The sequence below is a fragment of the Haliotis rufescens genome, unplaced genomic scaffold (genome assembly GCF_023055435.1).
Source record: "Haliotis rufescens isolate VD_foot unplaced genomic scaffold, xgHalRufe1.0.p SCAF_7, whole genome shotgun sequence".
In the NCBI taxonomy this organism is placed as follows: Eukaryota; Metazoa; Mollusca; class Gastropoda; order Lepetellida; family Haliotidae; genus Haliotis; species Haliotis rufescens.
This window is the reverse complement of record NW_025964361.1, coordinates 38,942,547-38,960,093: the sequence shown is the minus strand read 5'-3', so window position 1 is coordinate 38,960,093 and position 17,547 is coordinate 38,942,547. Positions and strand designations below refer to the sequence as shown.

General features: G+C 42.3%; 1 protein-coding gene across 1 annotated transcript in view; it reads left to right on the top strand.

Annotated features, from left to right (window-relative positions):
* Nucleotides 1-1,538: 1,538 nt before the first annotated feature.
* Nucleotides 1,539-17,547, top strand: part of LOC124144182 — a 27,223-nt gene continuing 11,214 nt past the window's right edge. The window contains exons 1-9 of the mRNA XM_046513460.2: nt 1,539-1,671; nt 4,564-4,655; nt 7,159-7,281; nt 7,778-8,037; nt 8,726-10,776; nt 11,413-11,658; nt 12,731-13,239; nt 16,798-16,889; nt 17,038-17,159. Coding sequence (XP_046369416.2) covers nt 4,633-4,655; nt 7,159-7,281; nt 7,778-8,037; nt 8,726-10,776; nt 11,413-11,658; nt 12,731-13,239; nt 16,798-16,889; nt 17,038-17,159 — 3,426 coding nt within the window. The 5' untranslated portion in view covers nt 1,539-1,671; nt 4,564-4,632. The remainder of the gene's footprint in view (nt 1,672-4,563; nt 4,656-7,158; nt 7,282-7,777; nt 8,038-8,725; nt 10,777-11,412; nt 11,659-12,730; nt 13,240-16,797; nt 16,890-17,037; nt 17,160-17,547) is intronic.

Below are 17,547 nucleotides of genomic sequence, written 5' to 3'. Positions count from 1 at the left end.
TCACCCTGCCCCATTGGAGTGGGTTGCTGCTCATGCTTTCAGTCACTGGTTTACCTGGACGGGCTCGATTATTTACAAGTATACACCCGTAATTGATGGTGGCTAAAAACAAAACAAGCACAAAATGGTTATTCGGTGGTGATGTATTCGATACGGGTGTCACAGTTGTGTTTTGGGCGCTATTTGCACTGTTTTCAGCCTGGTAACGTTTTGGCAACGTTTGTAATTTTTTGTTTAAATCTAATTTGCAAGCTTGTACTTTCTTTGCCATGTAGATCGAATAGTTCTGACCTCGTGATCAACATTCATACACTCTTCTCAGACACATGATAAAAAATGGAAGTAAATATTAAAGAAATTGTCTTTTGCAAGTGGTTGCTGCACGCGCCATTGCTCCTCCCAGTATCTGACAAACACCAGGACCCGAGAAGATTCCGGGGTAGAATAGGTCTTCAGCAACCCATGCTTGCCGTAAAAGGCGACTATGCTTGTCGTAAAGCCGACTATAACGGGATCGGGTGGTCAGGCTCGCTGACTTGGTTGAGGCATGTCATCGATCCAAATTACGTGGATCGATGCTCATGATATTAATCACTGGATTGTCTGGTCCAGATTCGATTATTTACAGACCGCCGTCATATAGCTGAAATATTGCTGAGGGCGGCGTTAAAAAACAAACCAACCAAACCAAACCAACACACATCAGCATCCTTCCCCAATTAAATGCTCTGCAAGCAACGGGACAGCGCCATTGCTCTACCCCATCTGGCAAAGCACTGTTTCTACAACGGCAGTACTCTGGATATTCACTTACATAGTCGGCAGTAGAAATCAATGAAAAGCAAGATTGTCCCTTTGCATTAATTATAAGTAACGTTTGAGGCAGGACGCATCGGTGTTAATCAGTTCGAGCAGCGTGGCAGATGTTGCGAGATACTGCAGGTGATTACAGGTGGGCTACAGGTGATAATGCACAGGTGTGTCAGGTTTACAGGGAAATAACAAAAAGGTATGTTAGTGGCGTTACGATAAGTGGTGCATGTCTTGAGTTGTTGACGTTAAGGGCTATCTACGTCTAGTCTTCATGTCAGAGAAATACTCCCTCCAAATCCACAGTAACTGTTGTTTTTTTAACTGTTTGTTCATTTGCGCGTACAAATAAATACACATACTTCAGTTTATGGTAACAGGTGACATATGAACTTATCTAAAATCATATGTACCTTCAATCTGAGTCGTTCTCCTCCTATGACTTAGGTTATGTTTGTTATGCATTAATTACCATTACAAAAATCCCGTTACACGCAGGCCTACTTTATAATCGGACACATATTGTGTAATTTTGTTCCTTGCTGCAGCTTCAGATGTATTTTTAAAGATTTTGATATTTCTTAAAACATGCTAACAATTTATTTCTATGCTTAAAAAATTATATTTTTTCACCCTTTAAGTTAGAAATTGCAGAAATTCTGTCTGGAAATTGTTTAGTGGTGTGCTACAGGCGTGTAATTAGATTACGTCCCTTTGATTATCGCTGTTGTGTACATTGGAAACATTCTTTTGATGCGAAATTACGGGAGCATCTAGTTTGACTTCATTGTCTCGTTATTACGTAAACATGGCACTAGGGTGATGGGATATATTGCTGTAATGGTGGTAAATGTCAACTAGGTAGGTAAAATAGCTCTATATGTATATGTGTGAGCCGAGCGTATATTACTGAGACGTCAAGTCAATACTTGTCAACGGCTTGGCCAGCCTCGCTGGGGAGATGAAATTGATAACGTTTCATACATTGTTGTAAAATTGTAAGCTTTCACAACATGTGCCAGGAATTATGGAATAATATTACCGCCGCAGATAATGAGTATGATATTTTGTGTACACATGCCATGTCCGTACAGCTTGTATATGTACAAGAGGTCTGTGTTTCATTAGATACATATCGGTAAATCCTGATATATATGTTCATAATAATGATTTCTTACCTATTTCTTTTAATGTATGTATGGAAAGGATATACCTCACACAATTTGAAACAAATATTTCTAAGCAAGCAGATGCCATTTTTTAATGTTTTATGTTAATGTTAGTTATGTAAAGCAAAGGTTATTGATTTTGGCTCAGAGACAGGAGTTATCAGGTTACACTTAATACAGGCCCACACCAATCATTACTAAAGTTTGGCTTCTTTCTACCCATGAAAAATGTCTAACACATTCCCAAATCTAGCTTTGTACTGTATCTGTGTTTTGTTTGTTGTTTAACACCACAATCTGCAATTATCCACCTATATGAAGGCGGTCTGTAAATAACTGAATCTGGACCAGACAATTCAGTGATTGATATCATGAGCATCGTTCTACATAATTGGTATATGATAACATGCATCAACCAAGTCAGCAAGCCTGACCACACCCAATCTCATGAAAATCAGATCTTTCTTCTTGCTATCGCTGAACAAAGATCTGAGGACATCCCATTACGGGTCACGTCAGAATGACCTTTCATCTGACCATTCAAAGCATCGCTTACCACATCATGAAAGTGACAGTCGGAATGTGTTTTCTAATCATGCAACCTCGAAAACGTTAACACGGGGTATTCCGAACGACAGTTACGGCCCGTACGACTAATTCCGTCAAAATTGTCGTCTGTCTCTCGCTTCCTTGAGTGGAGGAGGCGTTGCACAGTACATGGGAAGCACTGCCATACAATCTCAACCATATATTAGACATTCCGGAATGTTGTTTTGTTCAGTTTTCAAAATTTTAATCGAGAATTGTGTCAACATATGTTTCAAGCATAGTCTGAAATGGAAGTCGCCAGGTTGAAACGAGTGCCGTAAAGCTCGAGAAAGCTGCTTTTTAACTGGCTGATGTCGACTCCTTGTTGGTCTTTTCAGTGGTCGGTCAAAGTTCGCGAAAGGTAATGGGAAGTCCTCAGATCTTTGTTTAGCATCAGAGAGAACTTAGATCTGATTTTAATGAGATTGGACCACACGATCCTGTTAGACACCTCTTGCGATGACCATAGTCGCCTTTTACGGCAAGCATGAGCTGTTTAAGATCTATTCTAACCCGGATCTTCAGTTGTTTCTGTGATAGTGTTCCATAAATACTTTTGTTATGTGTGTTATTCAATGCCACTCTCAGAAATATATTCCAGCTATATGGCAGATCTCTGTAAATAATGTTGCAGGGATAGACACAGCCACTAGTACATTAGTGCAATACTAGTGAGAATCTATTTGAACCAGTTGTTTTCTCCAAAATCTAATTATTTCACACACCTACTTGTCTGAAATGATCTGCGGACTAGTTGGGTATGCCCAATGGTATCTACCCCTGTAATTGAGTCTGGACCAGGCAAGCTAGTGATTGACATAGAGCATCAATCCACGTAATTGGGGTGCAATGACATGCAATCAACCAAGTCACCAATCCTGCCCACCTCATCCACTTTGTCTCTTCTTATGACCTATATAGGTTGCTGAGGATCTATATTCTTACACAGAATCCCCATGGGTCTTTAGTGGAATACTGTAGTAATGTGTAACCAAGGTTGGTTGGTTGGTTGATTTGTTGTTTAACGCCATACTCAGCAATAGTCCAGCTATATGACGGCGGTCTGTAAATAATCGAGTCTGGACCAGACAATCCAGTGATTGATATCATGAGCATCGATCCACGCAATTGGGATCGATGACATGTATCAACCAAGTCAGCGAGCCTGACCACCCGATCCCGTTAGTCGCCTTTTACTACAACGTAGTTGCCTTTTATGACAAGCATGTGTTGCTGAAGACCTATTCTACCCCGCAATCTTCACGGGTCTGTAACCAAGGACCACCAGACTGAATACTTAGCTGCAGCATAACTATCAAAGAAATATTTTAATGAGAAACAAACCCCTGTCAAATGTACCAGCTAGTGTGAATCAAGGGCGGATCTAGTATTTTTAAAAGCGAGGGGTCCAAAATATCAAAATCCTCTCTGCCTTTCTGCCTACAAGTGAGTGACAGCGGGGGACACCAGAAATGGGCTTCACACATTGTACCCATGTCAGGAATCGAACCTGGGTCTTCAGCATGACGAGTGAACGCTTTAACCACTAGGCTACCCGACCGCCCCTCTCTGCCTACAACTTTATACTGCCTACAACCAACTCCATTTGGTTTTCAAAGGGGGTTGGGGTCTGGACCCCCCTCTGAATCCGCCTATGTGAATTATTGTCAGAATATTTTTAATATTAGTGAAACTTTTCCTACACCATTCATTCACACAGCCACTCTCACTATTATCATTGATTATGTATTCTTACAGATTATTTTTTTTTTATAAATCTATTTTAAGCCAACTACTCTGTTGAGAGACCCCTTTTATTTCCACACAAACAATATCTTCGTACAGAGATGGGTAATGAATACCATGGTTTGGGATTTTTGATTTCCTATATTAAATTGAACTGATGAAAAAATGGTTTGGAAATCTTACTTTGAGGTAAAAACAAAATATTCAGAAAATCACTGGTACCTAAAACATTTACTAATTTCATTCACAGATCGCTGGTGGTTTGATAAACACCTTTGAATGTCACCATGGTCACCCATCTGTCCTGATGTGATGTACAATGTCGAGGAAGACTGACAAGAGGTAAGTATATTCTAAGACTGATAAATATTCACAATACCCAGTAATTATTAGTACATGTATTATCATGATTACTACATTGTATATTGGGGCATGTGTGACCCAGTCTAAGGCGCCGCTTTTCGCTGTGCAGAGTTGTGCTCCTTGGGTACACCAGTAACCTATGATCTGTTGCCCCGATAATGTTTTAAGTTTGTCAGCACCATACCCATAGGTCGTGGGTGTTGTGTTTCATCAAAGTGGTAAGAATCTAAGACCTGCATCATTTTGGGCTTTCCTCCCACATATAGCTGACACCCGGTGATATGATACTGTTCAAAGCAGCTTTAACCCCAAATCACTCATGCCACTGTATCATGCTGCATATCACCTATCTGAAGCAAAATTATTGTTAAAAGTTGTCTATTATTGAGACAATCTCATTAAAATCAGTTTGTTTACTCAGATTTGATACCTCTCTGCATAAAGATCTGAGAAACCCTCCAACATGTCCAAGGAATGCCACTTCAGGTGAACTTTCTCATCAGCCAATTAGGATGGATCCTTCAAAATTCTCCGTACGAGTGAAGGAAGCATTTAGGGCAGCATATCTGATTTCAGTATTTCCAAAATGAACATGGGCAGTTCCGAATGGAGAATAAAAAAAAGAATTTGACACCCTGCTGGTTTTTATGACCGCCAAGGTATCTTTACCCAGAGGGTACACTTTCAAAGGAACATTTTTGTTTGTGTGGGCTTTTTTTTTGTTCAGACCTAAATTTATGAATTCTGAATTGTTTTCAAAGGCTGACATCTGATAGGATCATTAACCCCAATCTCATTCTCATTTCACCGCTAAACAAAGATCTGAGGACATACCGTTACAGGTCACATCAGACTGACCTTGCGCGAACTTTGACTGACAAATGGAATGACCAATCAGAAGGCAGCTTTCTCGTGCTTTACGGCACTAATTTCAAATTGGCGACTACGCTTCGAAACATATTTTGACCAATTCTTGATTACAAATTTGAAACCTGAACAAAAGAACATTCTGGAATGGCTAATAGATGGTCTAGATTGTATGGATTCAGTCATTAAACCTGTTACTATCGTTCGGAATACCCTGTGTTTAAGTTTTCGAGGTTGCATGATTAGAAATCACATTTCGACTGTCACTTTCATAATCTGGTAAGCGACGCTCTGATTGGTCGGATGAAAGGTCGTTCTTACGTGACGCCTAATTGTATGTCTTCAGATCTTTGTTTAGCAGAGGTGAGAACTAAGGTCTGATTTTAATGAGATTGCATAAACCCACGCATCTTTCATTTTGATTGGGTCAAAGTTCGCTCAGGGTTCACTAGGCATGACCTCCTGTTGCTGTGTCCTAAGATCTTCGTGGAGAGAGGTATCAGACATGATCAAATTGGAGTGATTCAACTTTGTAATTGATTCCTCTGTCCAAAATGTAAACAGACAGAGGGTTATTGGTGCCGTGATACACCCTATGTTTTATTTAGTGGATCTTATTATTTGATACTGCAATCACCCTCTGGGTGATAATCATTATTATCACAGCGGTGTAGCCTAGTGGTTAAAGTTTTTGCCTTTCATGCCAAAGGCCTGGGTTTGATTCCCAACATGGTTACCATGTCTGAAGCCCATTTCTCGTTACAATGTGTGAAGACCATTTATGATGTTCTTCGCTTTGATATTGCTGGAAAATTGCTGAAATTGGTGTGAAACCATAGTCATTCACACTCATATTCACTGTTACCATACATATTTCTGGGCCACTAGCTAGTAATACTGTTGACATATGTATTTCTGGGCCACTAGCTAGTAATACTATTGACATATGTATTTCAGGACCACTAGATGGTAATACTGTTGTCGTACAATTGCTGGGCCAATACTGTTGCCATACGTATTTCTGGGCCACTACCTGGTAATACTGTTGCCGTACAATTGCTGGGCCAATACTGTTGCCATACGTATTTCTGGGCCACTAGATGGTAATACTGTTGCCATACATATTCCTGGTCCACCAGCTGGTAAACCTGTGGCCATTTATATTGCTGGACAAATACTGTTGCCATACATATTCCTGGTCCACCAGCTGGTAATACTGTTGCCATACGTATTGCTGGACCACTAGCTGGTAATTCTGTGGACATATGTATTGCTGGACCACTAGCTGGTAATTCTGTTGACATATGTATTGCTGGACCACCAGCTGGTAACTCTGTTGACATATGTATTGCTGGACCACTAGCTGGTAATTCTGTTGACATATGTATTGCTGGACCACTAGCTGGTAACTCTGTTGACATATGCATTGCTGGTCCACCAGCTGGTAATTCTGTGGACATATGTATTGCTGGTCCACCAGCTGGTAATTCTTTGGACATATGTATTGCTGGTCCACCAGCTGGTAATTCTGTGGACATACGTATTGCTGGGCCAGTACTGTGGCCTTACATATTGCTGGGCCACTAGGTGGTTATACCAATATTGTGTTTTACAGACGAACTGGCCTCCAATGTGAGAACAAGAAGCTGGAGCGTGAGATAGAGGAGCTGGAAGATGCTCTACTGCTACACAAACACATCCACAACTCGGACCAGGCCAGCATCCGATCCACTCTCAGGTGGGTTCAGTGGCCATGTCTGTTTCAGTGTTCAACAAATAAAATGCTTAACAGAGAAGTCAGATGTCTGATATATATAAGAATCTTAATTCCTTCAATTTTGTTGGGGTTACCAGGTTTTCTAATTATGGTATCTAGGATTTCAAACATTGTGTCCTTGGCAGGATGTGGTGGACACAAGCAGGGCTATATGTAGGATTTCAAACAATGTGTCCTTGGCAGGATGTGGTGGACACAAGCAGGGCTATATGTAGGATTTCAAACAATGTGTCCTTGGCAGGATGTGGTGGACACAAGCAGGGCTATATGTAGGATTTCAAACAATGTGTCCTTGGCAGGATGTGGTGGACACAAGCAGGGCTATATGTAGGATATCAAACAGTGTGTCCTTGCAGGCTAATTGGGAAAACAGTTGTCATTTTCTCTATAAAAACTCATGTGGATATATTTAATATTCAAAGCTACTGAGGTGAGATTCTTTGTCTCTTCCCTACAGGAAGGAGGTGGGCGGGTCGAGGTGGGAGCACGGTGGACAGGGCAGGCTGAGGACGTACAAATCCAGCAAGGACCTGGAGGAGAGGTACAGCCTGGAGGAGGTGTCGGTGGAGCCAGGGGATATGTCAGCAGGGGTAGGGGGGAGGAGGCGAGGAGCTGCGGATACCCTGGAGGAGAAGGATCCACAGTTGGTGAAAGTCGGCAGTGTCGATCGAGTGAGGTCGTCAGCCAGGCTACGGAGAGATAACCGAAGACAGAGGGGTAGGTCAGGTGACTTGAAGAAACATTAAAAAAGTTAAGGACTACCCAATTCTTTCATATCAGGTGCTTCTTAACTTCTTGGGTAGTATAACTTAAAAAGTATTATTGTATTTTAATATATTGGAGACTTCTCCAGTCTAGGGTGGTCATGTGACTGATTTGGTGTACTGCATGAGGGAGATTTAGGCTTTCTTTTGGCTGACATGGCAATATATATTGCGGTGATATTTTTATCATAATTCTCGTGTGTTTTCAAGTTTTTAAGGTAACTTTTCAACTAGTTGTAATTATAGCATTTTAATATTGAATTTATATTGATAGTGACAGTAAATGAGGTGTTTTTATTGGCAAAATTTAAAAAAACCCACTGCTTTTATTTTTAATTATTTTTTTCACATTTCAATTTTTGGAATCGGCAGATTTGTAAACCATGTAATAATGTCTGGTCTTACCTGTAGGTTGAGACAAGTACCAATGTTTGTGTACAGTGCTAATGCAGATTCTGCCAGGACCGTACAATTTCCAGATTAAAGAAGGAATCATCATTACCATGATTACGGAGGAATAAGAATAATCATTCGGAAAGTGGGTTCTGGATTTACAAGTTCCAGATTAATGAGGTTTCACTGTACATGACATATTGAAACAAAGCTTTGCAGAAATTCAAATATATCCATCCTACTTTCAGATCAACAAAAGACTTCATCGAGACCTGCCTCCGGGAAAGCATCATCTAGTCATCAACCCGTCAGGGGGAACTCTACCAAGGAGTCTGTCTCCACTGTTGTCACAAAACAGCCCAGTGGTTCCAGAGCAACGGATGCTGTCTTAAAAGGAAAGCTGTCTCAGGATGGCTCTGCAAATTTAGATGGAGAACTTTTTCCTACAGATCCTCTGAAGATTGATAGTCTCAAACATAAAGTTCTTCAGAAAGTCAGTGCTAACGTCATCCGCAGACCTCCCCCTCTGGACCCTCAGGATGATGTCATGGTAGAGCAGGTGCTTGTGGACCACCTTCCATCCCGGACTCCTGGTAACAGGGAGAAGGTGACTGAACCTAAAGTTATGGCCTCTGATAAGAGACAGAGTGATGTGAATCCACCAGAACAGGCCAGTAGACGTACACAAGATTCCAGAAAAGCTGCTCGAGCTCCTGCAGAAGATTATATCAATATGGTTGCAGGCAATGATTTGAAGTCTTGTGAGACTCCTGCTAAAAAGACAAAAAGGGCACAAGTTAGAAATAATAAAGACCAGACGGAGATGAGGAAGAACAGACAAAACTTGAAGTATGGTGTGGGTGGTAAAGTCGATGAGTCCAAAGTAACAAAGGTTGTGAGTAGGTCTAAACTTGATGAGGTGAAGCTTGCTATTAATGAAGTGGAAAGGGTGAATGTAGAGGAGAATTCGGTATCCTCCAATCCAAAATCGTTTAAACCATCACGGGAGGTTCTGACAAGTGATTACAGCTCAGATCTGGAGACCTCACCCGACCGTTGGGACGATCCTCAGTTTGGAGGAGCATGTTTTGAAAGGGAAGCATGGCTGGCCTCACTGCACAAAGCTGGTGATGCTGGGGGACGACCACGCTGTCCTCCACCATCGGATGATGTCTCGGACACACCTGTTCTAGGAGGAATGATGATGGACTTGAGGTCTAGAGGTGTCACTGTTTCTCTTCTGGAACCAAATGTTGCCAATGGATCTGGAGACTCTTCGACAGGGAACAAGATGGTATGTGACCCAGGTGTTGTCTCCTGGCTACAAGATCTAGGATTGAGGGAGTGTAGTCGGTATATCGAGGTGTTTGCTGAGAATGAAATTGATATGGAGACCGTGAAGGATTTAACAGCTGACCAGCTGAACCAAATGGGCATCACAGCTGTCGGACCAGTCAACAAGATCCTCCGAGCAGTGTCAGTCCTCAAGTCATCTCCTCCCTCGGCAAATATGACAGTAGATGAGTTGCTGGCTGCTGTAGGATCGAGTCTGAAACAAAACACCTCAGAGGTGTCTAGAACTGATGAAAGAAGAGGGAGATTACGAGGAAAGGTGGCAAAGGATGAATTTGATTTTTCTGTATTCGCTGGGGAAGAGGGAAAGGATGAGATAAAGAATAAACTAAGGGAACAGAATACAAAGACATTGACTTCAGAACGTTTAGAAAAGGAAGTTTTCTTAGCATCAGAGAAAAAAGGAACTGATCTTGTAGTTGAAAAACATGAGTTGGATAGGAGACCACCAGTAGACAGAAAGTCTTCTTTTGACTCTCAGAAAGATACAAAACAGCCATTAGATGAATCAAAAGCATTGACTCGTAAACAGAGGACGCCGCTTCAAAGAAGCTCCTCTGCATCACGTGTACAATCTGACAGGGATAGGAGTTTAAGTAGTGATGGTTCAACCAGGGGGAGACAACTCACACGCCAAAAGTCAGTGCAATCAGTGCCTAAGCGGTTACCAAGTGGTAAGAAGATGGCTGCAAGAGATGACAGTGCTGATGGCAGGGCTAAAGTCAGTAAGGCAAAGTCTAGTAAGATAAGATCTTTGGAAGTTATTAAGAAACAAGCAGAAGCAGGGATTTCTGCTGCAGCTCAGAAGCGAGAAGACATTCAGACAAAAACAAAGAAGGAGACGATGCAGCTGCAGCGAATGGAAGAGAGCAGACGTCAGAGGAGAGACAAGATGGCTGCCAAGCACACTGGGAGAGGGAGACTGGACAGCAAGGGATCCTTGCAGGTATATAGTCAAGTTAATCTCGTATTCCAATTGAAAATTGTTTTGTTGCATATATTTATTCTCGAGTCATAATAAAGAGGAATAGCCAAGCTGGGTAGAAGATGGAAAAATGATGTGGTCCAGTTTCACTTTCTGCAATTGTATTGTACAGTTGATTATCATGAGATATGATCAAGGCAGGATGTTTCAGATGTGCTAAAAGTCTTCTATATTCATTTAAACCAATGTCGAGTATGAGTCGGTGCAAGAGACATGATAGAGATACCCAATCACAAAATACCTGGGAAACATGCTTTCAGACACGCACTCTCCATCTTCATAACAATACAAAAAACTAGGAACCAACTTCCCCGTGAAGATCCAGTTAGTCTTCAGCTACCCGTGCTTGTCATAAGAGATGACTAATTGGATCATCAGATTTGCTGACTTGGTTAATACATGTCAACGTATCCCAATTGCGTAGATCGATGCTCATGACGTCATTGTATCATCTGGTCCAGACACGATTCGAAACCTTTTTACAGAGAGCCATGATATACCTGGAATATTGTTGAGTGTGGCGTTAAACAACAAACTAACAGAAACCAGTCAGTGATCAACTATGTATTACAGTATCAAATGCATTTTCAATTCCAGTTGTCACACAGGCCTCAAGGGTCAGACCAGGACCCCCTGGAGTTCTTCTCCCTGCCAGCAGACCCAGGCAACAAGGAGACCAGTCAGATCTCACCCCGGGACACTATCAACGATAACTTCCCCATCAGAGTGGAAACAGTTCTCTCGACACCAATTCCAGCTTCGCTCTCTCCCAGGAAGGGAGACAACTCAACAACTGAAACGTCTCTTAGTGCCAGAGAGAAAATAAGAAATGTGGACTTAATGGTGAGGGTTGTTATCAGTTAACATTCACCAGCCCTCTTGTTCATTATTCATAAAGATGTGTTTGTTTGTTTGTTTGTTTGTTTGTTTGTTTGTTTGTTTGTTTGTTTGTTGTTTAACCTCTCACTCAGCAGTATTCCAGCTACAGTAAACTATGGTTATAAGGAACAGGTTTATAACGAAGTGACGGATATAACGAATTTATTTTTTGGTCTCTGCCATTTGCTGTATATATGCTATATATATGCTTATAAAGAACTACGGTTATTACAAACTAAAATCAGTCGTCCCTTTCAGTTCGTTTTAACCATGGTTTACTGTATATGACGGCGGTCTGTAAATATTCAAGTCTGGACCAGACAATCCATAAAGATGTGTACACACACTTCGTGTACTCCTTAAGAACAAGTGAGTTTGACATTGTTTTGGATGATCAGTTTGTTTGTCGCTGTCGACATCATCTGCTGTCATCTATACAAATCTTCTCATCTTACACCTGCTGGATGGTGAAACTTTAAGCATGCATGTTCAACCAGTGGTGGATCTAATGGCTTGGAGCCATTCGTTATTTTTTTTACGAAACTCATGAAAATCTACACAGCTTTGAAAGACTGTGTCAAGTTAATTAAAGAAACATTGTTCATAATAGAAAAGTGTTCACACTCATATGCTTGTTGTTTAATATTAACTTCTAAGTATGTTTGTTTGTTTGTTTGTTGTTTAACGCCACACTCAGCAATATTCCAGCTATATGACGGCGGTCTGTAAATAATCGAGTCTGGACCAGACAATCCAGTGATTAATATCATGAGCATCGATCCACGCAATTGGGATCGATGACATGTATCAACCAAGTCAGCGAGCCTGACCACCCGATCCCGTTAGTCGCCTTTTACGACAAGCATAGTCGCCTTTTACGGCAAGTATGGGTTGCTCAAGACCTATTCTACCCCGGAATCTTCACGGGTCAACTTCTAAGTAAAAAAAAAAAAATGTTATTTAGAGACAACATAGCAGTTTGTGTTGGTCCTAGTATATCTACTACTAGTCACATGTTTAATTGAAATGTTTTCAGGTAAGGGATCTACAAAGAAAATCTGTGGATAAACAAAAACTTACCCTTGGCATTGTACGCGACCTTCAAAAACAGTTGGAGGAGATAGAAAAAGGTCTGGCTTCAAGAACTAATGAAGAGTTGCAGCTGGTACCAGAGGAGGTTTCTAGTCCAAAGTCTGACATGGAATCACAGAGACTCAAAACACTGCCCGAACAGTCTAGTCCCAGAGACAATCCTGCCTCAGACAGAAGTGCCAAACATATAAAACTGACTTCTGTTAAGAAACCTGCACTTAAAGAACCTTCTGGTGATGTCTTACATGACCTTGTGAATGACCTTGTGCCCAGGAAATGTAAAGGGAAAGAAGATGCTGTGCATCTGTTGACCAGTGCAAGTGTCGGTAAGCAAGGTCAGAGTTCAAGGTCAAAAGTGCATCAGCCGTCTGGAGTGGCATCCTTGTCGATGAGCAAGAGGGAACTGCTAGATGAGATCCGAAAAGAGAAAGATGATCACAGGAAGCAGATCAGGTAAGATGCGAAGAGATATCAAAGTGTCCATATCAGAATTGAGCAAGATTTTTTTCAGTATTTTGAGCCATATGACCTGCAGTACAATTGTGGTAGAACATTATAAAATGTCACATGATAGTGTTAAATAAAGCATTTATATTAACATTACAGCAACATTTGTAGCATCTAGAAGACTACACACTATACATGTTTATCTGAACAGGAAGATATCTTAAGCAAAGGCTGTTACTATTATATTTTTCACAAACATTTTACTAATGCAATTCATCTTCAATGCATGCTTACATGATTCACATACTGCACTTGAAAGCAGTAATTATAAATCTTAGAATTAGGTAGAGAAATTCTAATTCTATTTCGATCATGTAAACGTGTTAAATGCATTTCAAGTTGAAGAAGAGATTTAAGTTCACATTAGTGCTTAAGAAATGTTGACTTGTGAACATCTGTTTTGAAGGGATATATCTCTTACTCTTTGTCTACAGAATTGCCCATAACACATGTCAATATGTGTCCATGAGTTATGTTGACTGATAGCTCTGACAGACAATGGTAGAATATATCACATCCATGGTAGGACTGAGATTCATGTTGAATTCTAAAACTCAATAAATTCAGATCTGTTACTCTGAAACCTCCCTGCTTGAAGATCTGAGGAGACTTCCATAGGAGGTGGCTTCAGGTGAACTTTCTGGTAAGCCAATGACCATCAAGGCTTCTAAGTTCTTGGTACAAGTGAGCGAAACATTCAGACCAAGATATCTGATTTCTGTATCTCTGAACGACCTTCAACGACCTTTCCTGACTGTACATAATGAATGCAACACCATTATGTTGTTGTGGACATTTTATACACCCTGTCATCTCTGCTTTCTATGGCTTCTACAGCCAAAAGGGAGTAAAATGTTAGTATATGGTGTTAGGACTAATATAGCAAAGGATGCTCAAAGGCTGAGATAGTCAAGGGCATACTATGACCAATTCGACCTCCAGTCTGAGACCAATGTGTAACACTACAGGCCTGTCATTCACTCCTTCATGCTGCTATTGTTATTCCCCACCTAGACACCTCCTGTCTGAGACCAATGTGTAACACTACAGGCCTGTCATCCACTCCTTCATGCTGCTGTTGTTATTCCCCACCTAGACACCTCCTGTCTGAGACCAATGTGTAACACTACAGGCCTGTCACCCACTCCTTCATGCTTCTGTTGTTATTCCCCACCTAGGCACCTCCTGTCTGAGACCAATGTGTAACACTACAGGCCTGTCACCCACTCCTTCATGCTTCTGTTGTTATTCCCCACCTAGGCACCTCCTGTCTGAGACCAATGTGTAACACTACAGGCCTGTCACCCACTCCTTCATGCTGCTGTTGTTATTCCCCACCTAGACACCTCCTGTCTGAGACCAATGTGTAACACTACAGGCCTGTCACCCACTCCTTCATGCTGCTGTTGTTATTCCCCACCTAGGCACCTCCTGCCTGAGACCAATGTGTAACACTACAGGCCTGTCATCCACTCCTTCATGCTGCTGTTGTTATTCCCCACCTAGGCACCTCCTGTCTGAGACCAATGTGTAACACTGTCATCCACTCCTTCATGCTGCTGTTGTTATTCCCCACCTAGGCACCTCCAGTCTGAGACCAATGTGTAACACTGTCATCCACTCCTTCATGCTGCTGTTGTTATTCCCCACCTAGGCACCTCCAGTCTGAGACCAATGTGTAACACTGTCATCCACTCCTTCATGCTGCTGTTGTTATTCCCCACCTAGGCACCTCCAGTCTGAGACCAATGTGTAACACTGTCATCCACTCCTTCATGCTGCTGTTGTTATTCCCCACCTAGGCACCTCCAGTCTGAGACCAATGTGTAACACTGTCATCCACTCCTTCATGCTGCTGTTGTTATTCCCCACCTAGGCACCTCCAGTCTGAGACCAATGTGTAACACTGTCATCCACTCCTTCATGCTGCTGTTGTTATTCCCCACCTAGGCACCTCCAGTCTGAGACCAATGTGTAACACTGTCATCCACTCCTTCATGCTGCTGTTGTTATTCCCCACCTAGGCACCTCCAGTCTGAGACCAATGTGTAACACTGTCATCCACTCCTTCATGCTGCTGTTGTTATTCCCCACCTAGGCACCTCCAGTCTGAGACCAATGTGTAACACTGTCATCCACTCCTTCATGCTGCTGGTGTTATTCCCCACCTAGGCACCTCCAGTCTGAGACCAATGTGTAACACTGTCATCCACTCCTTCATGCTGCTGTTGTTATTCCCCACCTAGGCACCTCCAGTCTGAGACCAATGTGTAACACTGTCATCCACTCCTTCATGCTGCTGTTGTTATTCCCCACCTAGGCACCTCCAGTCTGAGACCAATGTGTAACACTGTCATCCACTCCTTCATGCTGCTGTTGTTATTCCCCACCTAGGCACCTCCAGTCTGAGACCAATGTGTAACACTGTCATCCACTCCTTCATGCTGCTGTTGTTATTCCCCACCTAGGCACCTCCAGTCTGAGACCAATGTGTAACACTGTCATCCACTCCTTCATGCTGCTGTTGTTATTCCCCACCTAGGCACCTCCAGTCTGAGACCAATGTGTAACACTGTCATCAACTCCTTCATGCTGCTGTTGTTATTCCCCACCTAGGCACCTCCAGTCTGAGACCAATGTGTAACACTGTCATCCACTCCTTCATGCTGCTGTTGTTATTCCCCACCTAGGCACCTCCAGTCTGAGACCAATGTGTAACACTGTCATCCACTCCTTCATGCTGCTGTTGTTATTCCCCACCTAGGCACCTCCAGTCTGAGACCAATGTGTAACACTGTCATCCACTCCTTCATGCTGCTGTTGTTATTCCCCACCTAGGCACCTCCAGTCTGAGACCAATGTGTAACACTGTCATCCACTCCTTCATGCTGCTGTTGTTATTCCCCACCTAGGCACCTCCAGTCTGAGACCAATGTGTAACACTGTCATCCACTCCTTCATGCTGCTGTTGTTATTCCCCACCTAGGCACCTCCAGTCTGAGACCAATGTGTAACACTGTCATCAACTCCTTCATGCTGCTGTTGTTATTCCCCACCTAGGCACCTCCAGTCTGAGACCAATGTGTAACACTGTCATCCACTCCTTCATGCTGCTGTTGTTATTCCCCACCTAGGCACCTCCAGTCTGAGACCAATGTGTAACACTGTCATCCACTCCTTCATGCTGCTGTTGTTATTCCCCACCTAGGCACCTCCAGTCTGAGACCAATGTGTAACACTGTCATCCACTCCTTCATGCTGCTGTTGTTATTCCCCACCTAGGCACCTCCAGTCTGAGACCAATGTGTAACACTGTCATCCACTCCTTCATGCTGCTGGTGTTATTCCCCACCTAGGCACCTCCAGTCTGAGACCAATGTGTAACACTGTCATCCACTCCTTCATGCTGCTGTTGTTATTCCCCACCTAGGCACCTCCAGTCTGAGACCAATGTGTAACACTGTCATCCACTCCTTCATGCTGCTGTTGTTATTCCCCACCTAGGCACCTCCAGTCTGAGCTGACCCGTCTGCAGCACAAGGACCCGGTCCGTAAGTCGGAACTAGACTACAAGGACCTTCAGTACCAGGAGACAGGTAAGAGGAGGGCTGGTTTTGTATGATAAGGGAAATTAAATTTTTCAAGTTAATTTGAATCATATTTTGGTGACTGTTTAACATATTTATTTTCCCTTGCCTCGGGAAGATGCAGCCCCATTGATGTTAATGAAATTTGTTTTCTCAGATCTGATTGGCGAGGGAACATTCTCCCATGTTTACCGAGCCCGCTATCAGGGAGCCGACGTGGCAGTCAAATGTCTGAAGGTGCCGCTGTCATCTCAGAACAAGAACTATTTCGCTGCAGAGGTAACACAATCCTTTGTGTACTTGAAAAAAATTCTGTTTTGCATGATGCATTTAATAAACATGGTGTAGTGTCCCAAATGGAATTTCCATTGTGGCATCGTCAGGTCAGCTTCTATCTTCATGGCATGTGCACTGGATATACACCACTTTTGTTTATGTAATTTAACAATCAAAAAGTACATAAAAAATGCTACCGAATCAAAATAAAAAAATGAAATGACAAATTCAAAGAGACACAAGACATCAGGTTTGTGTTAAGTAAGTGAGTGAGTGAGTGAATGTCTTTTAATGCAGCACTCAGTAATATCCAGGTATATCATGACAGCCTGTAAACAATCCACCAGTCAAACGAGTGACTTAAAACATGAGCAAGGATTGACACCATTGG